This window comes from Athene noctua, chromosome 14, assembly GCF_965140245.1.
Source record: "Athene noctua chromosome 14, bAthNoc1.hap1.1, whole genome shotgun sequence".
Classification (NCBI taxonomy): domain Eukaryota; kingdom Metazoa; phylum Chordata; class Aves; order Strigiformes; family Strigidae; genus Athene; species Athene noctua.
In genome coordinates, this window is record NC_134050.1 from 6,040,244 (window position 1) to 6,062,388 (window position 22,145).

At 40.8% G+C, this 22,145-nt stretch overlaps 1 protein-coding gene across 1 annotated transcript; it reads left to right on the top strand.

The window, feature by feature from the left end:
- The first annotated feature begins 5,159 nt into the window (after positions 1–5,159).
- SLC5A12 (solute carrier family 5 member 12) lies at positions 5,160–20,847 on the top strand. The gene is made up of 15 exons (XM_074918157.1): positions 5,160–5,516; positions 7,546–7,611; positions 8,955–9,006; positions 10,283–10,350; positions 11,421–11,575; positions 12,615–12,755; positions 14,163–14,292; positions 14,628–14,716; positions 15,980–16,092; positions 17,278–17,345; positions 17,686–17,772; positions 18,406–18,584; positions 18,813–18,916; positions 19,134–19,255; positions 20,689–20,847. The coding sequence occupies exons 1-15, from the start codon at positions 5,160–5,162 to the stop codon at positions 20,845–20,847; spliced, it is 1,890 nt and encodes a 629-aa protein (XP_074774258.1).
- The last annotated feature ends 1,298 nt before the right edge of the window (positions 20,848–22,145 follow it).

A 22,145-nucleotide genomic window follows, 5' to 3' on the forward strand; every position in this document is an offset into this window, starting at 1 on the left:
CTACATTTGATAGACACTTCCTAAAAAAATATTATGACTGCTATTTGGGATGTCCAGGATTGCAGGCTGATTTTTTTTTTTTCTTTTTTGACTTGAAAGACTGAGATAAAACAGACAAGAACAACTAAAACTTTCTCATCCCTAAAGATAGGATAAAAAAAAAGTCACTGAAACTGTTCACACTGAGCATTTTGGTGCATTGTGAAGGCTGTCCAAATGACCCCTTTAACCAGTGTGCTGTCACGGGACATGAAGGGTTATTTTGTTAGAAAAGACTTTGGGAAAAGCTGGGAAAAAGTCAAGTATTAAAATTTATTTCCTAGAGCTTTTTCATCAAACTGTCTGCCCACAATTAGACTTCACCATTCACAGGAATGCCACCTTGCAGAAACACTACTGCATTTTGTAGATTATTCTTCAGTATTGACAGGAAGGATGTTCCACCATTTTTTAATATGTAGCTGTTACTTATCTCCCATTTGAGGAGAAGGAGAGACTCTACCTTACTAAGAGTAAGGGTCATCTTAAAACTCATGGCATCTTCTACAACGCAATGAGCTGAGTTTTATGGAAAGAACCCTCCCCCCAAATGAAACCCTTGATTACCTTAATACATATAAAAATCCAAAAACCTGAGATATGTATTATTAGTTATAAAATACCCATGCTAAATTTGTTTAGGAACTGTGATCTGGAGGGAAATTTCAGATTATTAAAAAAAAAAAAAAAAAAAAAAAATCATGCAAAGTTTTGATTCAGTTTATTTCAGCCTATATAACCCCCAAACATGGTTGCATATATTGAATTCTACTAAGCAAAACCTCCCTGCCCACCCCCTAGAGGAGAACTACTTTTTTTTATTGGAAAAAAAAAACTTTGTGCAAACTGAAATATGACTTTAAAATCTGAAGAATCTATGTAAGCACTGATATGACAAGATTTCAAATATTGGTATTACACTAGAAATCTATTTACAACAAAGACATCATTTCTCTTTTCAGACTGAAAAGGGTTAGAGCTGCAATTTGGGTAAATGGAAGCGGAAAGTCCACTGCAAAAAAAAAATCTGAGAAATCACTGTCTTACATGATAACATTTATTAAACAAGACTGTTATATATAACCAATCATTTATCCCCCTCCCAAGATAAATATCAAAATATGTAATTAAAGTACTTAAAAGATCTCACTGAAATGTCTAAAAGCAGGTCATGCACATGGGTTATTCAAGATAGGATGTCATTCCAAACTAAGAACTGAATAACTGATACTCCATCTTCAACAAAGGGTTCTGCATTGTATTTCAAACGTAAAACTTAAAATTCTTCAATAATAAGGAGACAATAACTTTTCCATTAGTTTAACTACTTTTAATCAAGAGATTGTGCAGGCAACAGGCATATAACTGAGGTAGAGAAGTAGAGATATCATTAATAATGGTTGATTGGTTAATGATTTAGCTTAAGCAATATGATTGTTTCTAATGGTAGTAGTGATAAAAAAAAAAAATACATAGCATACATGTGCTGGTACTGCTTAAATTAGGGTCAGATTTTCACTATATATCACTTCAGGCCCGTGTGGAGGTGTGAAACACAGGGTCTGGGCGGACAGGGCGGCTGCATGGGGAGAGCAGCGGGCAGAGGCGAGGTCAGCAGTGCTGGGTTTCTGCCAGGGAGCTACCTGCACGTATGTCAAGAGTGGTACATCGAGCATCTTTTTTTGGGGAGATTAGAAAAAGGAACATGGATCTGGCAAACGTTAGGGGAGAATTTTTTCTAATTTCAAGCTGAAAGATGCAAGCAGTATATACCTCTTCACTTGAATGATCTCTCTCCCTTGAGGGACTGGTCTTATGTTCCCCAACACCATGAGCATCAGCAGTTCCTGGGCAAAGAGCATCCCTTGAAGGTCTTCCTGCCTGCGCTAACTAGAAACACCCTTATCTCTGCCATCTCAAGCTTCTATTTCAGATTTCAGATTCAAAATGGGGCCTGAAATAAGCCCTCGGGTGCAAACAGCCTGGTGGAAAATCCAAACACTCAAGTTGGATTTCTGGTCAGATTCTTGGTTCACAGTCAGATACTGAAAGCGGTAGGGAAGCTTCAAGAAATCAAGCTTCTTCCTTGGGTTGCTCTGGTCAAAACTTTATTTCACAGCAGCTTTCACAAATAGAATCTAAAGCTATTTTTATTATTTTAGGGGAAAAATAAAATCAATTATTCTCAGCTAAGGACTATCATCATGGCAGAATAACAAGCGTTTTCATACTATTTTAAAATGCTATTTCATCACAAATTGTATTTCTATGGTACACTGGTTTTTTCTATGTGAGATTTAGCTAAAATGGCTATTCTGAACACCACCACGAAGCTATGCTGAAAATGTATCAGAGGACCACAGTAGCATCATAAATATAAAAATTTACATTTCTAGCTTGATTTCCAGTTTATTATTTCATTACATTTTCTGTGTAAAACACTATAATCCAAAAACACTTTCCTGCTGGAGAGACCATTCATAATTACAAATGAAATTAAAATCTCTGCAGGCTTTCATTGATGCCAATAGGAATTCTGTTGTTTGGAACAGCTTCCTGGAACCCAACCCAAACTCCTATGCATCGAGCCCATGGGAGCTGACGGGCAGCTTTATTTGTCACTGTGTGACAGCACAGTTAGCCCGGCTGCTAATTAGCACTATTTGCTGATGGCAAACAGACCATTTTAAAAATGTGTTCAAGCCAGTAATAATATATTACACTAGACTTATTTTCCTAGAATGGATGTTACAGGGACCTTCCACTTAGTCTTTCTCTGGTAACATGACTGGCACAGAAACCTTCTGATCCAGATGATTTGTTTTTTATTATTATTATTTTTAATTTTTAGCCCAGCCCCACAAACAATTCTCCACTCTCTCAGCATTATATGGTCAATGCAGTCTTACTTAAATGGTGCAGTTCAGTGTCTCAAGTTTAAGAGGAAATACCCTCAAGTTTGTTTCTTTGCAGCTTTTTGTGAATTAACTGGGCGTCATCGTGACTGAGCTAGAAATCAGCTGCGGTTTGTGGGAAGAAGCACGCATGTGCTTTGTCTGGTTAGCCCTACGTGCTGCATTCGTACCCCATTAAATCAGCCTCCTGTCAGCCTGGGCTAAGGGCTGACCCTAGAACATCACTGTTGTAATGGCATGGCTCATCCCCTTCCCAGAGATGTTTATTAATCCAACTCTGTAGATATGAATTAAAACCTCAAGAAAACATCCATGTTTTTACAGTTATAAGGGGGGGGGGGGGGGAAGAAGGGGGGAAAAAAAAAAAAAAGGTAAAAAACCCCAATAGCAGAGGAATGCCTGGCAAGTGAAAGTCGCTTTTTTTTTTTTTTTTTTTTTTGAGAGAGAGAGAGAGCGCAGACACACCTTACAACATTTGTTCTGTACAAAAGAGAAATATTAACCAGTGATGGGGGTACATTTAGATAAAAAAATACTGTGAGGGGGTTGGATGAGAATTTACAAAATGTTACCTATACTGTCTCACTTTGATCCACAGTAATGTAAGACTGTTTTTTGCTCTCTCTCATGTGTGTTACGGCACACAAACCAGCACTATGGCAACCGCTGTGGCTTTATGTGATAACCCAGCTTTGACAGAGGGCTGGATCATACCTCACAAATGTGCACTTCACACTTTTTAAGCTAAAAGTATTTGAGCTATAAATGGAGCGGTGCCTTTGAAATATTTTTGCTTTCTTTTTTCATCTTGGGATTTTCTTTGACTCTGTGCTAGGCAATGAAGGTTGCTATACACATACTCCTCTTTCTCCTAAGCAAATGGATGGGAACAGGCAAGGTCTCAGATCTGGACACCCACTAATTTTAAAAGTACAACTGACACAGTAAAAACATCTCCATTTACTGATGACTTAAGAAGGAGAAGTAGGGATCCATCCACAGCCAAGACCAAAAAAAAAAGGACTTTTTCTATTAAAGGCTACTCCACCTTACTGCATCTCTTGTTTGTCTCCAAAATGTAGCTTCTACCCTTCCTTCAGGGCTGCGACTGCACACACTACCTCTTTGTACAAATTAATCCTTTGGGATCACAAGTCATTGCCTGCTTCTTTGGAAAATACATTGTCATGGAATAGATAGAGATAAAATGAGTACTCATTTAAAAAAAAAAACAACAAAACAATCAAGGAAAATCTAATTAATTGAATTCAGCAAATTATGCCAAAGACCTAATTAAGACAAGCACTGCTGTTGTCTAATCTGCTTCTCTTTGGCCCTCTTGTCCTGCAGGTCTACCCAAGTTGTACATGGATAAATAAAATAAACCACCTCTCACACGAACCCATGTAAACTATAAGTAAAATTTAGTAGCCATCAGTGAAAAAATAGTTTCTAACTGACAGTCATATAATGTACACATCGTGCTTCTGCTCACCTGGAGATCCCCTGGGTTCCCAAACACTTCACTGGGGTATGGCGGGTGGAGGGAAAGCACCATGATTTCTGTTAACATTTAAAGGCTCCAAATCTTTAAGGCAGACTTAACTTCCAGAGGGTCTACCAAGGAGCGCACCTAGAATGTCAAAGGACAGTTCTGAACCCTACCACTGTTTAAGTTTAGTTTTTAACCATATGAGGGAATATCTCTGAAAACAAGCTTGCCAGTGGGGTCATAGGTCCATACACTGAGCTTTCCTTCATTTTTCTCTCCTTTATTTATTTCTTTATTGCTCTCATTTTATCATTTAAAAAATGCTGAGAGGTTAGAAAAGAGTCAGATCAAGTCAATGTGTCAGGCTAATGTTTAACCTTAAATTAAAACCTCACAGACAAAACGGGAGTGTACTACAAATTTCACAGCTAAGTCCCCTGCTCCAGCCTGCCTGAGAGAAGCATCAGCAGCACTAGGGTCTAAGTGTATTCAGCACCTTCCTAACTCATACTTCACTATTTTTTTTTTTTCCACCTTAGAAGTGAACTGGGGAGAAAAAAAAAATAAAAGTCTCCTAGCAGAATAGTCTTTCTGTTTTTGTTTGTCACTGATGAGCTGCAGATAAACTTCAACTTTGCCGCCAACTTAATCTGTTCAGAGCAATAGCTTCAGAAAATCAGAATCCTCCATCAGAGAATTGCCCAGCTGGTGCCATGTCAAACTTTGTAGCTCCAGAAGTCAAAAAATTTGTGGCTTGGGACTATGTTGTTTTTGCCGCACTGTTTTTAGTATGTGCTAGCATTGGAGTCTTTTTTGCAGTTAAAGAGAGGAAAAAGAAAACTTCAAAGGAATTCTTGGTGGGCGGTAAGCAGATGACATGTGGACCAATAGCTTTCTCTCTCACATCAAGTTTCATGTCAGCAGTAACCGTCCTGGGGACACCCTCCGAAGTGTATCGCTACGGGGCATCCTTTGTGCTGTTCTTCCTTTCATATGCACTCGTCATCATTTTTACTGCTGAACTTTTTTTACCTGTATTTTACAGATCTGGTATTACAAGCACTTATGAGGTAAGTAAAAATTATTTAAAAATGGCACTACTCTAATATAAAATTCAGTATCTTGAATATTGATATTGGTAGAGAAAAATCTCTGTCAGAAGGCTTTCTACAGTGTTTAACACAACAAGTGGATTGATATATCAGTTATTTTCACAAGCGGGTTGCATTATTCAAACTCATTATTTATATTGCAAAATCTGAAAGCACAAATTAAGTCAGAGCTCCTGTTATGCATATATAGCAAAGATAGGGTAAGGGCTTATATACCAGCACCAAATTAAGTTACAGCTGTCAAATATTTAAAGTATATTCAAATGCTTCTGATCTTATAAGTAACTATTCCACTCTGGTTTAAAGAAGAGGTATTAAAGACAGACTTCATGAACAAAATCCAGTAGTATCCAATTCAAACTTGGCCTAGATCTGGAAATTTGGTCCAGCTGACTATAGAAGTGGACTACTTGATATCTAAAAAGCTGAGGTGGGAGGAAGGGATAAAGAGATAGAGGAGGGCAATACTCTTTCATTACAAAAAAAAAAAAAAGTCAGGGCTGGAAAATGAATTCTCTAGGAAATGAAATGAATGACCTCTGAATTTCCTAGAGTTTTTCCCTGTTATTCCTCCTGGGACACATTATTTTTTTCATATGACAGTTCAGCAGTTAAAAAAAATAAATACTAGTGCTTGTGATGTTATTGCTAGGAGCACAGTGTGCAGCTCTTGTCATCTGCAAACCCACAGGGCAGCTGTTGAGCCTTTTGGTCACCTAAGTCAACTGCCACAAATTTGATCACTCTCATTTGTGGGCAGTTTTGTCTAAGCAAGAACGAAGGATTTAGTTCATGAGGAGCTGCCCGATAACAGAAAAGTTGCTCATGTTCTTTAAGCCCAAACCCAAGGAGGGGTTTTGGTCAAACAGCTCTGCCTGGGTATTTGGAAATATTTAACTTACAGGCTGGAAAAAGTAAAACAGACTATCTATTCCCACTGCCAGAAGTAACTGTGTTTTCTAGCTGGTTTTGATGCAAGATCAGAGAATGAATTACTTCTGTCATCTGAATGATCGACAGTGTCACTGTAGCCAGAGTTCCTTCAAGCGTGCTGGAAAGATGACTCTGCTGAGTTCATGAATTAAGTCAAACTACATAAATCAGCTATTTATTTGTACGGCAGACTGTGGGCCTTATTATGCTAGAGACACAAGAATGATTAACATGAGGAAAATTAATAAGAAAGAAGCTTCGTTGGAAGTACTATACCTAGAGGTTTGTAAAAGAGAAGACTTGCAGAGCCTGTGCCTGCTGAGGAGCGCAGGGACTGGGGCCAAAGCCCACCCAGGGCTGTGTGAGAGCCTGCCGCAGCGTTAGCAACACAGACTCAATTTTTTGGTGAACTCTACAGGGAGACTTCAGGTGGTGACTCAGCCTTAAAATCTGGGCTTTTGGGGCTAGAGATCTACCAAGCTCGAGTGGCGCAGTAAATCGGAACACCCCTCTGCGTCCACCTGGAAGTCCCCAAGAACTGCACTTCCCTCTCCGTATTGATGATGTGCAGGTTTGGCATTAGACCGAGACAGAGCAAGTGAGAAAGGCAGCTTAGTTGAAGCACTGTGAAACTCTGTGTTGATGCTTCTCCATCTGCTCCACCACCGCTGTTGGCACTACAGGAGTCAAATTATACTATTTCACCTAGAGGTGACCCCAAGTCGTATAATTGGAATATAGTTTCATTTGAAGTTTAAATTTCTTTTCCTTGTTGCCCTTGGGCTCTTTCAGTTATTCCCAATACAATGCAGACACTGATTACTGCAACTCAACATATAACTTCAAGTACATGCTACTGATGAGAAGATTTCTTAAATGTAATTATTGCTACATGTAATAACAATCACGCTCTCCTGCACATTACTCATAGCAGTAGTGCCAGCTGCCAGTAATTTAACTTGCATAGCAAGCTGTTACACAGGACAAACAGAAGGTTAATAGCTGTGTCACAGATGCTACATGTGCAATTTACTGAGATTCTTCTTTTTCCTAGTATTTGGAGTTAAGATTTAACAAGATTGTCCGTCTTGCTGCAACGCTGATCTACATCCTGCAGACAGTAAGAAGATCTTGATTCTTTGTTTATGTTGGTTTCACTCAACATTTATTTTGACAGATTAGTCTCAAACTACACATTTTTTTATAATGAAATGTTCTAATGGGTACTCCTTTTTTCTTATTTTTTTTCTCACTTGGACTGTGAATGTTAAAAAGACAGAACGGTTGCTTTCCTAACTTTCTACCTTTCTCCTGTTTAGGATTAAATGTGCCATTTTTGTTGTCTTTGACACTTGGATGTTGTGCTGAACTCTCACAGCCTCTTAAATTCTTGGTCTCATTACGTTCCCCTGAAGCCTCTCCCTTTCCAAATGAGTGGATTCCGTCTGTCTCAAGAAGCTAGATGAGCTGTATTGGGTACATTTAGTTCAGCAGTTACCCATTTATGACACTGGGCTGAGGCTATCCCGTGCCAAAGTGGCAGCTGGTGGCAAGGGCGGTTTCCAGCACCAGGACCCAGGGACTAAGCCCAGCAGCCCATGGGCAGAAATCACTGCCTAGTGTGAGCAGGGTCCCCATTTGTATACTTACTGCTCTGCACTGCCATAAAACACTGACTAGCCAGTCCACACCCCTATGTGTGTAGATAAAATAACACTCCTGGCTCTTGGATGGAGACGTTGAGCAGAGACTAGCTTTACTTAACACCCCCCACCCCACCCCCCCCAAAACATCACTTTACTACTACTACTACTATTACTTACCTTTACCTAGTTACTTTACCCAATTAAACCAAACTTAAGGAGCCACTCAAGTCACTACTGCAGACATCAAATAGACTTTTTGCCCTTTGTTTTAAGGCTTCGCCAAGTTTCTCAAAAGACTACGTTAGTTACGTATTTGATGGAAAGTCTTCGGAAGTTGGCAGACATTTCCTTCTATGTTAATGCCATTTTATTAACTCTAAAACCTTTTGCAATAGATTTGAATGCTTATTCGCTTCCAGGCTTTGTTTCTCCCTCAGTTCTGTCAGAACATTCACATGAAGGGCATTGAGTCAGCTATTTTGAAAGGGATTGAGTGATATTTATTCTCCGAGAACAATCCAAGTTCTCTCTGCATCACTGTTAATGTTTTCCTGAGACCTCCTCTTTTCATCCGACTAGGGTATTTTTGTCATCTAGTCAAAGTAAAAGTAATACCAAGATAGATAATGGTCCTTCCAGCAGAAAAGAATTAAACCAAAATTTTTTATTTTGTAAAGGCTGAAACAGAAAGCCATATACATTAAAGAAACCTCCTGATCTGGTATTTTGCTCTGAGCCCCAATCTAAATAGAAACCTTATCACTGAGCATTCATATACTTTTTGTTTGTTTGTTTTCATGAACTTTTTCTCCTTCAGATCCTGTACACAGGAATAGTGGTTTATGCTCCATCACTGGCACTCAACCAAGGTGAGTTCCCATACTGTACTACATGACTACCCCAAACACCCACACCACAAAACAATTAGAATAAACAAAGTGAAGAAAATAAAGACATCGGGAAAAAAAAAAAATTCCTCGCAAGTTTTGTAAGGAGGTTTTTCCTTGCACCTTGTATCTCTGCATTTCGGACTCCTTGGATTTCTCTCACACCAGTACATTATCAGGAGCCCCACGCTCGCTGCTCTGCTCTCCTTTGCCCTCAATAAGCACCCAAAGAGGTTAGCACTGAACAATTTCTCAACATCCTGACAAAGTTCACAGTACAAGCTGATCATCCAAGACATATTCTGTACTTTGATTCCCCGCTTCCCTGTCTCCTGCGTTCATGTTCCAATGGGTGTAACTCCATTCCCTGCAGCTGGAGCTGAACGCTGTGCTGCTTCCTGCACATTTCTTTAAACAACCTTTGCAAACCAGGCATGCGGCATCCATCATGATGGCATCAGCAATTTTACTGTTACAGAGCATAAAGAATCACCACGGCCCAGCTCCTAATTTAACCAGAATCGATTGGGAAGAGAGTGGGAGGCTCTTTTCATTGTTCATCACCTGGGTTGTATCCAGTTTGCCCAACCCCACCTCTCTCACGGTGCTGTGCTTTTCTGGAGCTCAACTGAATTTTATGCGACAGTTCGTGTTTTATTAGGCCATACTAACTTTGCTAATAAGTGAACCTTGACAAATAGACCTGCCCTCACAAACCATGACCAGTGGGAGACACTTTAATATAAGCCAAACCACAATTTGTACATCTTGTATAAAGTAACTTTATGAAGTAAAATGAATTTTTTGCATTTTAATGCAGAATGTTTTAGCATTAAACTGTTCCTAGTTGCAGGGAATGGAATTTAGTTTGGGGCTGGGCTTTTTTCTTAAGATTCTTTGGAAATCTCTAAAGAACTTGATTTCTCAAGAGAAAATTCTGGACTAAGAACTGAAGGAAAGCATTTCTTATAAAGCTGTCCCCCATAGGAATGATGTTTATGCAATTATTCTTCTTATGTACTACTTTTGCACACTTGAAAGTTAGTTAAATCCAATTTGCAGGAAAACAACAATGCAAAACAGTATCCAAGTAGTGTTAAGAAACCTGAACAATCCAGAAAAACTCCTAATGGGCACAAAAGATTAAAATTAGTACTTATTCCCATCCTTTTAACGCTAAAGCATCCTAGCTTTTCTGTTGCCATCCAGATGACCTACCTCCGTTTCGTTAACAATTTGGTTTTTTTTGGTTTCACAGTCACTGGATTTGATCTCTGGGGCTCTGTAGTTGCAACAGGAATTGTCTGCACTTTCTATTGCACCCTGGTACGTAACAGGCATAACCCGACAGCTAGAACACAGATTGTTAATTCAACCATCCCTTATCCGTGACAGGCTATCGCAGAAGGGTGGCTTCTAAAGAGAGTCCAAGTGACTGAAGTTTAAGTAGGAGAACATAAAGATAAATTTCTTTTAGACTCTGTGGTATAACTAAATCTATTAGGAGAAAAAAAAAAACACATTTCCTCTCAAATCCCCTGCTGTATGTCTCAAGGTTTAAACCAGACAGCTTGAGGCAGAGTCCAGATAAGGAGGTGATAACCTTCCCCCGCCACACCAAATCTATTGAGTAGATGATTCTTCTTATCTTTAACAAGTTATAGACTGAAAAATGTTGTAATGAAAAATGTGCCTCTGGTGTCACCCCAGATGAAGAACAGAGTGATAAAACCTAGGAAGGACAATCGACAGGTCATAGGGAGCTTTGCTTCTGAGTGGAAGCAACACGAGGGTCCAGATTACAAAAACATATAAACATTGCAGCGGAAGAGGCAGAGCCCTGGGGATCAGGACACAACCTAATTTGTGTTCTCATTACCACTAATGAGTTTTTTCAATATTTCAGTCAAACCTTGTTGAAAGCATTTATTACGCTGCTTTAGTACAGATTTGATCAAATATGAAAGTAGGTATGGAAAAAAGCAGAACTGCAAATTTGCTGGAGCTATTTTTCTGTGTTAGGCTGATTGTGGACCGCTGGGCTCCGAGGAGCACACAGAGTGCTACGGAAAGTACAAGCTGGCTAGCTTGTGCTCCCTAAACTTTTGTTCCACACTGTGGCATATTCTTCAAATGCATGTAAAGAGGCAGAAAAAAATCGTTTAACTGGAAGTCAAAAATTCTCATACGACTGTGGACAAATCATTTAGGCCGTCTCATTTTCCGACCTGCACAAATACAACCTTCATGGAAGAATATAAAGATTAGGAATATTCTGATTTGCTAGATGCTAGACACAGAGTTCACAAGCTCCTGAAATAAGAGGTCTTTCTGCCTTTTGATGTACTTGAACAACAGGAAAGAAGGTGAGAGCATACAGGTTCTGTTTGTTTTAGGGAGGATTAAAAGCTGTTGTCTGGACAGACGCATTTCAAATGCTTGTCATGGTGGCTGGCTTCGTGACAGTTTTGATTCGAGGAACTACTCTGAATGGTGGACCAACCAAGGTCTGGGAAGATGCCTATGAAGGATCACGACTAAACATATTTGAGTAAGAAATAAATGGTGCAAACCTTTCATTTTTGTACATTTAATGTTTAGAAACCCTACCCTCACTAAGCCAAAAATACTCAGCCTTGTTATCATACTACCAGTGAACAACCTCAGTGACTCAGAGAAGTCCATTCCCTATTTCTCCAGTATTTGGGAATGCAGTTGACCTTCCAGGAGGGCTCAACTCATCTTTACATTCTCCTCTTCGAAGAAATCAAAACCCTGCTGAACTCAAAGGGAGCTTTGCCGATTTTCTCTGTGTAGCTACAAATGGAGCCCAATTATTCTTTCTAGCTGTATATACCTTTCATTTTAAATACACTCACCGCAGCAGCTAGCAAAGGTGCACCAGCACTGGGATAGCAAACTGACCTTCCTTTGGCTGTTTGTGGCCTTGACTGGGAAGCTCATCGATCAAGGCAAGTCACTGACAGAATCTAGGAGCAAGGTCAAATGTTATCTGCTATACAAATCAAGATTAGCAGAACTGCAAAGATGACAGATGAAAGACAGAAAGACGTACTTGTACCAGTTAGAATGACTGAGTAATGAAATTTCATTGTTAAAAAAAGGTAACTGCAGCTGAAGCAATTCCTTGTAAGGGAAATAGCACATCATGATGATGTAACTAAGAGTTTGGAGGATTTTTAGAGTTTACTAAGTAGCTTAGTTCCTTGCAGAGGACAGGGTTCCAGGCAGGACGGCTTTCAGGTGTTGCTGCAATATGACCAAAACCTGAAATCTGAGCATGAAAAGATTTATAAATGTGATTTATCGCACCTAATTGATCCTCTGACAGACTCTGCATGATATGTGTTTACCCCGACCTGAGAGTAACGCGTTCCAATATAAAAGTAAAAAAACTGTCAGACCTAAACACATTACATGTTGTCTGTGCAAGAAAATAGTATTATAATGTGGTACTTCTCATTCAGAGGGTGGGATGTACCAGGTATTTCTGAAAAATCTCCTACTTCTTGCTAAATAAGCGTATGTTTAAACAAGCGAGCTGAATGGCTTCTCTTTCTCTTTTCTAGCTTTGATATAGATCCTTTGAGACGACATACCTTCTGGACAATTGTTATTGGGGGAACGTTTACATGGCTAGGGCTCTACGGAGTTAATCAATCCACAATACAGAGATGCATTTCCTGCAAATCCGAAAAGCACGCTAAACTGTAAGTTACCTGTAATTAACCTATTTGAGCAATCAAACATACTGATGTGGAATTATACTATCGGATTGTCAGTTATATTAAATAAATATCAGGATCCCATTGGGTAGTAGTAAGCTAATTTTGCCCAGACAGCCTTACTCCCTTTGACTCTAAATGGCATAAGTAAATGCAGAAATTAAAACAGGTAGTTATCTACATCTTGCAGTTTCATCATTTGGGGTCAGGCTGCCAAATTAATCCTCAGAAGCAGAATATGGAAAAGATGCCCACACAGAAGTTGTGCAATCTACAGCTTTACTGGATAAATATATTGATTGGAAATGTGTTTATATCGCATTGTACTAAAAGTGGTTATTGATTTAATGGGGAACTCTAGTACAAGGCGTGATCTAAATAAAATTAGAATAATGTTTAAAAAATTATAAAATCTAAGAATAATTAGAATAAATGGCAAAGAAACGAGCAAAACTTCACAGTCTATATATAGGTCTCCAGCCCACTACCTACTTTAAGTTCAGCATTAGTATGTGCATAGCTAGACACATGTTTTACTAAACCAGATTTTTTCATATCCCTAGTACTAACTGCTTGCCCACTTGGCTAAGGTATAAATGAAGTAATTTTTTTTCCTTCCTCAGACAGTTTTTTTGCTAGCTTCAATCATACTAATTTTTCTTAAGGTGATGACAGATTATATGAATTTAACCTGTTGAAATTCAGTCTCTGAAAACGTTTCGAAGTCACAACAGTGAGAAAATCAGTAGTAACAAGTCCTGAAAAAGACCTTTGAGTCCCACTAGCACAGCTCTGAAGCAGAGCTCAGAACTGGACCTAGCAAGAGACCTTGTCATGTCCAAACATGATGGAGACAAAGTAAAATTTGGCAACTCTTAGGAACTACAGAATTACTGAACTACAGCCACGCAACCTCCCCAGTGGATGCTGCCACACACATCCTCTTCATGGACTGGTGAAAAAAAACTCAAGTGTGCTACTTTGCATGGCAACATTTCCACCATGACAGAATCCATGCAAAATAATACTCTGCGTGGCTTAAACAGAGAACAGTAACAACTCCGGACAGACGAAAATCTGCTCTTACAGGGGACAGGAGGGACAGGCCCAGGACTCAGTGCAGCCTGTCCTGCATAAAAGTACCTGGTCTTAGATCAGTCTCTTCCAGCTCTACAGAGTTACCCAGAACTTTGTTGAAGAGTAAAGAGGCTGTATATTTTCCAAGTTTTTAAAATCAGTATCAGACAAAATTTCTTAGCCTGGTGATGCCTTTAAGAGATTACATAATTAGCTTTGATTAAGGTATCTCTCTAAAAAGTTAGAAATAACTAACTTGCAACAGCTTTTCTAGATCTATCTTGTATTAAATAGAACTCTTCTGCTTTGTTCTAGGGCACTTTACCTGAATTTATTGGGACTTTGGACAGTCCTGGTGTGTGCAGTATTTTGTGGTTTGGTGATGTACTCTCACTACAAAAGTTGTGACCCTTGGACAGCTGATTTCATTTCGGCACCTGACCAGGTACAGATCCCCACTGTTATCATGAGGAGCTGCTCTGGGCACAGACAGAGCACATATAGAGACAGCTGAAGTTTTATGGGATGCTTTATGTCCTTCAGTGCTCAGGCACTGAGGTGGTTGCCAAATAAGGGCTAGAATATATCAATTCTGGCACTCCTGCAGCTTTAATCTGACCATTTCTGCCAAACAACATCCCCTTCGCTCAGAATCTGATGCCCCTTGTTAGCTGAAACAAAACCAGAATTTAGCAACATGCTCAGATGCAGCTACTTCTCTTCCATTGCCCATGAAAATCTTAACTAATTGCTTGTGTTGCTTTTGTGCTCCTACCCCAGCTCATGCCGTATTTTGTTATGGACATTTTTTCTTCGATGCCAGGAGTCCCGGGACTCTTTGTCGCCTGTGCATTCAGTGGAACGCTAAGGTCTGTGAATCTGAAGTGACATTTCAGCTGAGTACCATTGATTTCTTGAGGACCCAGAACAAGGTCAAAACATGAAACCCTAAGTAAAGCCCAGGGGATTTTCTTAGCCTGTTCTAGGAAGAAGCAGTAGTGATTTGTTGAGTTACATCACATTCCTGCCAAAGTCCAGCTCCAGTTCTCCAGTATCTTTTTATCCCAAATACATTTCAGAATAACTAATCAACACAGTCAAAACCCAGGGAAACACCAGTTCTCTTTGTGACAGAGCTCAGCTTCCTGAAATAGCTTTGGAGCTGCTCATGGTGAAATTGCCTTTACTCGATCCAGCTGCCACAGTATCACTGTTGGGGATAGACAGCTTTTCAGCAAGTCTGCCTGCACATGGAACAGAGTGAGGCTGGGATTAAGAGATGTCTGCACAGAGAAGTTTTAGAAACTGCGTGTTCTTCAGGGGGGTGCTGCATGTTGTTGTAGTTTCTACCCTCTACAGGCCAAACATCAATACTTTATAGGACATTAAAAAGGGAGAAGATTCAAGTTCACAGTGACATTATTTAAATGCCACGGAGTCAATCTCCAACAGGCTGTTTCTAAAGACTCTTATCTGTAGAAAAAGCAGGAGACTGTTATCAAAACAGGAAAAAAAAAAAAAAAGAAAAAACCCAACCCTAAACCAAAAAAACCCCCCCACCCATAATAAAAGACACTGGCTGCTCTCGGCAGGTGACTAAGAGAACACAGGGAAGGGCACTGAGTACCAAATACTGTGCTGTAGGCATTGTCACCGACATATTGTCACAACAAAGTCACAGAGATTGTATTCACCAAATATGGATTAAGTCACCTACCTAAAAAAGCCAGACTACTCCTATTCTGTAGTTTTCAGTTATGATAGAAAGCAGAACAGGCATTTTGTGGCGGAATGGGTTATCACTAGAGGTCACTGCACATCCTTTGGCTCATAAGGAGTAATATCTTTGCTCTGGAACACGTCTGTGTTTTGAAGGTCTGTGCAGCCTGGGAAACTGAAGGGTCAGTTAGGATGAGTTTCTATCCTGTTCTGTGCCACCATGAAGCAGGGGCCCTAACAATTGCAGAAGAAACAGAAACCTCACCAGCATTGGCAGTGCATGTGAAAAAGTCACTTCAAGAACTGTACATTTTATAGTATTAATGTTAAATAAGAGGCAGTATTTCTCTATACTATGTTATTTCAGATTATATTACTTCCTATTTACTTAACGTTCTTCTTCCTTTCTGCAGCACGGTAGCTGCCAGCATCAATGCTTTAGCAACTGTGACCTTTGAAGACTTGGTCAAGAAAGGTTTCCCAAACCTCTCTGACAAGATGAGCACATGGATCAGCAAAGGCTTATGTAAGTACCTCAGATGGGATCCATTTCTTTAATGGCAAAGGAGTCCATCCCCCCAGTTTCTATTACTACAGAAGAATATAGGGAAGAACTTTATATACGCAGAGCCTTGAGAGTCTCCAGGCTCTCAGTTGACTCTGAGAGTAGTTCTGCGAGTAGTGAAGGGCACTGCCTAGACAGACTCCTTCGGAAACACACTTGTGCTTCGGAAACCTCAACAGGAGCGTAACCCTTTAGAGACTCTCGGGATGAAGGTCAGCCTGATGCTACAGTAAAATTAAGCATGGGTGCTATATGGTACAGAAACACAGACTAGCATCAGCACCCACTACTCCAAACCTGCAGAAAATCTTTGTTTTCTGAAAACACTGGGGAACGCTGTGGGATCTTCTTCACAACGCAGAGAGAATATCAGTGCAGTTATTACCACATTATAGTATTACTAAATACTATTGTTTTACAGTAATACACTAAGATTTCTATTCAAACTTAAAGAGTATCACATAAGGAGGTTGCTCAGTTTTTCAAAGAAAAACAAGCATGTAAGAAAGACTAATGAAAAGCAGACCATCAAAATATCAAGCATCCAAAGTGGTTTGAATTTTTAAGATACTTTTTACAAGGATTGCAGTTATAACTCTTTTTTAAGTGTTACAATAATCTCATAACGCTTTACTGATGTTTGCAAAGATCACAGAAGAGCCAAGCCAGTACTTTCTCTGTCTCTGTAACCGTCTCCAACCTCCTCTGTTCCTGCTTTTCTACTTACTACTTAGTTTTTGCCCTCACGACAGAGAGAGAGAATTTTTACCTCCAAAACCAAGGTGCGCTAGCACATGAGTTTTGGTTGGCTTTCCTCAAGACTGCTATGTTCAAAGTTAAAACTGGTGTCAAAAGGAGAAGGCCATGTTGCTTATCATTGCTCAATTCATTAGACTATTTAAAAGCATTATTTAAAGGAAACAGAAACATTTCTACGTGAGGCATAACTTCTAAATTAATTTAATGGCCAAAAACCCAAGAAGACTTCACACAAGATGCTGCTGGGTGCTTAATGGTCTGCTGTAAACATCACAGCCCAAAGTACAAATTCCTCCATAGTGCCTGGTCCCTTCAGATACCAGATGAAATAGAAATCATCCACACTATTGACCAGCACTGACAACCTCACTGCCTGATCTTTTCCAGGTATATTATACGGTGTCCTGTGCACTTCGATGGCTGCAGCAGCATCGCTGCTGGGAGGAGTTGTGCAGGTATCTCAAAAAATGCAGTGAACTGAACATCAATGAACACAAATCCTATGAACTGAACAAATAATGCTGACAGCACCGGAACTGCTGGATGAACTGAGCTGTTTCTGTGGACACCGCTGAGCGGAAAACCCAGGAAAAATAAAAATCATAAATCCCCCAACTTCCTCACTATTTAGTCACTGCTGGGAAATGATACTGAACGTGATTCTCTGTAATTGTGCACTGAATCACTGTTGGTCCCTTTCCCCCCTCCATTTCCTACTGAAAACTATGAAGCCAGAACTGTGCACACTCCCTCCAGCTGCTGCACTAAGCTCCTGTCTCTTCTCTACATCCGCAGGCTTCCCTCTCCATCCACGGGATGTGTGGGGGGCCCATGCTGGGATTATTTACCCTGGGAATTGTGTTTCCTTGTGCCAACTGGAAGGTAAGAAAAAACCCACCTCTTATCTAAAAGAAAAATCTCATGGTGTTTGGTTAGTCCATCCTGAAAATTATTTGAGTTTTCTAGATTTAGTCTCTGGGCTCCCTGTCAGATTTGGAGCCTGAGGAGTCCAAGATCTGCTTTAGAGCTCCCTTTTCACTATCTGATTTTATCCCATTTGAATTTAACTCTGCCCAGCTGTGGAATAATTGGGGATTAGATTGACGAGAGCATTTTTTAAAAATTATTTTTATTTCTGTGTTTCTTCTCTTTCATTAAAAATAAAAAAATATTCAATACTTTCCTCAGTCTATATTCACCTTGAGACAGGCAGAATGACTTCAATCTGCTTTTGTTAACGGAGGCAAAACACAATATGAACTCATTTCATATTGCCCCACGAGCAGTCCCATCACATTTGCCCAGAAATAAAACTGAATTCTCTATTGCAATTCTGATCATCACAGTTTTGCTTCAGCTCTTATTACTAGAGAGCAATGATTTGTGCCAAGAGAGAACAGAATTGATTTACCCTGAGAGACCGTAACCAGACACCACCTGCTCCTGCCTAATTCACGTCGCAGAGAAGCGCTTCCCGTGCATCACCTTTAACAGAACCTTTCCATACCTGCCCAGGGTGCTATCGGAGGCCTCTTAGCTGGGATCACCTTGGCTTTTTGGGCTGGTACCGGCTCTTTCATTTACCCCGCACCACCGACCAAGTCTATTCCTCTGCCACTGTCAACTCTCAACTGCACGCTGGTTAACAGCACCGAGGCGCTGGCGACGGCGGCTTCCACAGCATCCCCAGACAGGTATTCTCCCTGCCGTTACCACCCAAGGCTGGATTTTGGCGGAGCGTGCAGCCCGAGCCCGCAGCGTGCACCGAGGGTGCAGGCAGTAACTGCCGAGCGGGCTGGGAGCACGGACCGCTGCCGACCACACACCGACTGCGGCGGGAGCTGCAGTTTGCTGGCACAGTCCAGAAACAACATAAACATACCTGCTGATCATCACTAGCTGCTTTTGTCACCTTCCCACAGGCCTTTTCTGGCAGACACCTGGTACTCCCTGTCCTACCTGTACTTCAGTGCCATCGGTTGCCTGGGCTGTGCCGTCACAGGGCTGTTGATAAGCTTTATAACAGGTTGGTGTTCGATACATATATTTATAGAAATGCTTTAGCACAAGACCCTGGCTCTGCTGTTAAAAGAGCTTCTAAAGAGTCCAACCAGCATCTTGTGAGACACACTCAGGTGAGAGCAGCAAGCTCCAATCCCACTCCCCACACCTCATGCTCTGAGGCTCCCAAGGTTCCCACCTAGCTTGCCATAGACTTAGGTATCGTTATTTTCTCCTTTCAGGACCTAGTAAAGGAGAAGATATCCCACCAGTGTTAATTAAACCAGTCTGCAACCTGTTTTGCTTTTGGTCCAAAAGGCTCACAACTCTCCTCTGGTGTGGCGTGCAGCACGACAGCCAGGAGGTGAGTACCTGAACCCACCAGCTCAGCCCCACCACGGCCCAGGAGCGGCAGGCGTGCAGGCACGCCTCTCACACAGAGAGCAGACTTCAGCAATCACCTTTTAAAGTTACACAAAGGATGCTGCGTAGGCACCACGGATGGGAAATGAGATCAGCCAAACCCTGCTCAGCATTGCTCAGTAATAAGTCACCTATTTTCCCTGTTTGTACAGTACAGAGGGACTCGGGGTCTCTGAAAACAGACAGCCCTGGGGATGGCCAGCAGCCCATGAAACGGGGGCTGACCTCCCTCTCCCTACCCTCCCCGCCCCATCAACTGAGTGGGGACAAAACAGAACTTTACACCCCAGAGGAGAGTTCACTGAACTACTGCCTCCTTCCACTTAGAAAAATATTTTAGTACCGAACACGTCCACGAAGCTCTCTGGCCGCTGCCATCCTCAGCTCCATGCCCTGCAGATCCTCTCCTCCAGAGCACTGCTGGCCCATCACTCAGGGCTACAATCACCAGCACCTGGGCTGGCCCTGCCCACCGTCCCCTCCACCCGCTTTTCCATAGGTGTGTCAGGGCTTTTGTAGCTCATTAAGACACCGTGAATGACGAGCACCTCATTTTCTAGCACCATTATAACAGCTTGCAGGGAAACAATATTGCTCCATCTTAGCAGAACCTGCCATGTTTAGAGAGGGGACATAAAGCAATATGTGTTTTCAGCTCCTTCAGAGCACTCTAGAGGTACCTTTAAATATTAAAATTAAACTCTCAGCTGCAAGGCTCACAGTATTTGACGATAAGGTAGAAGCTGTCCCTCCACCCAGCTGGCATTAAGCTTGATGTTAAAGTTAATGGTTTAATTTGGAGAGCAGCTGTGGCTCTAGATTTGCTTCAGCTGTTTTTTTAGGTGCTCAACACCCACTTTGTCTAGCACTTTTCTGGAGGTCAAAAAATCTCAATGAAAGCACAAAACAATTACATATACATTTATCCCCTTGCATTTGCTTAAAATTGAAAATAAAAACGTTAATTAAGTAGTTGCAGTGTGAAACCACTGAGGCAAGTGTAGGGCAGACAAAAACCTAATCCACTAAAATGTGGAGAAATATGCAAATAAAAAACTAAATTTAAGTGATTAGGAAGGCACTGAGGGCACACTTCATGACTTTTACATGAATATAGGAGTTGTGAGAAGTTGTTTTTGTTTCTTTTGCCAAAGATTTTCTATGGGGGAATGAGAAAAGCAGTGTATTGAGGGGACACACTAAACTGTGCCTGTTTGTGGGTCTGAGAGCCATTTTATGGAGTGAAGGAACTCCTCAGGTTTATAAGAAAGATTTCCAAGATTTCAAAAGGCAACAAGATACCCTTTAAGCAAAGGAAAGAAGCAGTGAATACAGTGTTCAAACTACTAGGGCATTTTCTTTCTTTTTTTTCAGGTGGACTTTGAAAAAAATCTGCCTAAAGTTATTGCAAATAAAACTGGAACAGATGACACCTTCAAGAATAATATCAACAAAGAAAACAAATGCCAGTTCCCTGGCTACAATCCTGAGGAAAATTCCTATACTAATATAAGCAGAGAATCTCGTCTCTAGAACCTGAGGGACGTGGGACCTTTAATTAAACTTTTATTTCTCCAGCTTCAGGAATGAAGGGTTCTTTTTATTGCATTTACCAGCTTGTAGATGACCAAGAGGGAACAATTGCTCTCTATAGCAATAAAGGCCAGATTTTTATTTATGAATTTCACGGCAGACCTGGGAAATCATTGGACAAGGGGGTTTTGGAAGCACTGCTGTTTCAGAAGACACGTTTCATGAATCTTGTCATGGAAGCTCCTGCTCGGAAGCAGCCGCAGCGTGTCTCTATCACACGCTCTGCTCAGTAACTAGTCACTGGAGGGAAACGTGCAAAGGTGAACTTGAGTCAAGTAAGACTTCAGGGAAGTTTTTGAGGCCTCCCAGTAAGGTGAGACTGGGAACTGCCCTCTGATGGAAGGGAGAGGGTCAGGCTGAGCTAGTCTCTGCCTATTCTTAGGTATTACAAAACCCCTCCTCACAGGAATGTTGCATAGACCAGACTGGTCTTTTAGTGACTGAGTTAATCATGTTTGCTTCCTCTGTGGAATGAAAATTTCTTTATAATGTCTTATTGTAAAAGCTATAGGAGAGAGTAACAAATTTTACTTGGAATTCAGGATAGCTCTTTCTCTGTGTTAGTCTTGGGAAGACAACCTTTCAGCTCAAAAATACCCGTCCATTTCCTTTATGCAATAAAGAACATCAAATGTTGATGATGATGCTGTGTAATTGACAATCCATGCTGAATTCTGGAAAAATGCACATGATTAGGAAAAACAATCTGTTGGACAAAATGCCTTGGAAGAAGGTACCTAGTCCACTAAGTGCTGTTCCAGTGAAACACATTTCCTCTAAAATTTGCCTGGAGTAAATCAAACTCAGTAGGCCACCTGTCACCTTGATAACCTTCTGGATGCAGTTTTCTGGATGAATGTATTTGTTATTAAACAAAACTCACCCTGAATGAAACCAACTGAATGAAAATATTAAAGATTTTTCAGTTATAGACTCAGCTGGTATTTAGCTCATATTGCTCTGAAGAACCCATTTGTTGCTTTTGCTTTATTAGGAACCATCTTTATGATGTAGATCTTGGTCAACCTGGATTTTGCAGTTACTTCCCCTGACTGTGTTTGTGCCCTACCTCTGGGAATGGTCCCAGGATACTCAGAACAGAAGTAGCAGTCTGTAAGCAACACTGCCTTGCTTGTGCGGGACAATTCGTCAACAAACTGAGAATTAAGTCAATATTTGTGTTAATTCCTTTTATACCACTTTTATAATCTCATTAAAGCTTACAGCTGGGTCTGGCT

Excerpts from the sequence above, each read along its gene's own strand:
- SLC5A12 (XM_074918157.1), top strand. The coding sequence starts at position 5,160 with ATGTCAAACTTTGTAGCTCCAGAAGTCAAAAAATTTGTGGCTTGGGAC. Across the intron at positions 14,717-15,979 it reads GCATTCAGTGGAACGCTAAG|CACGGTAGCTGCCAGCATCA; the intron begins GTCTGTGAATCT and ends TCCTTTCTGCAG. Across the intron at positions 16,093-17,277 it reads ATGGATCAGCAAAGGCTTAT|GTATATTATACGGTGTCCTG; the intron begins GTAAGTACCTCA and ends GATCTTTTCCAG.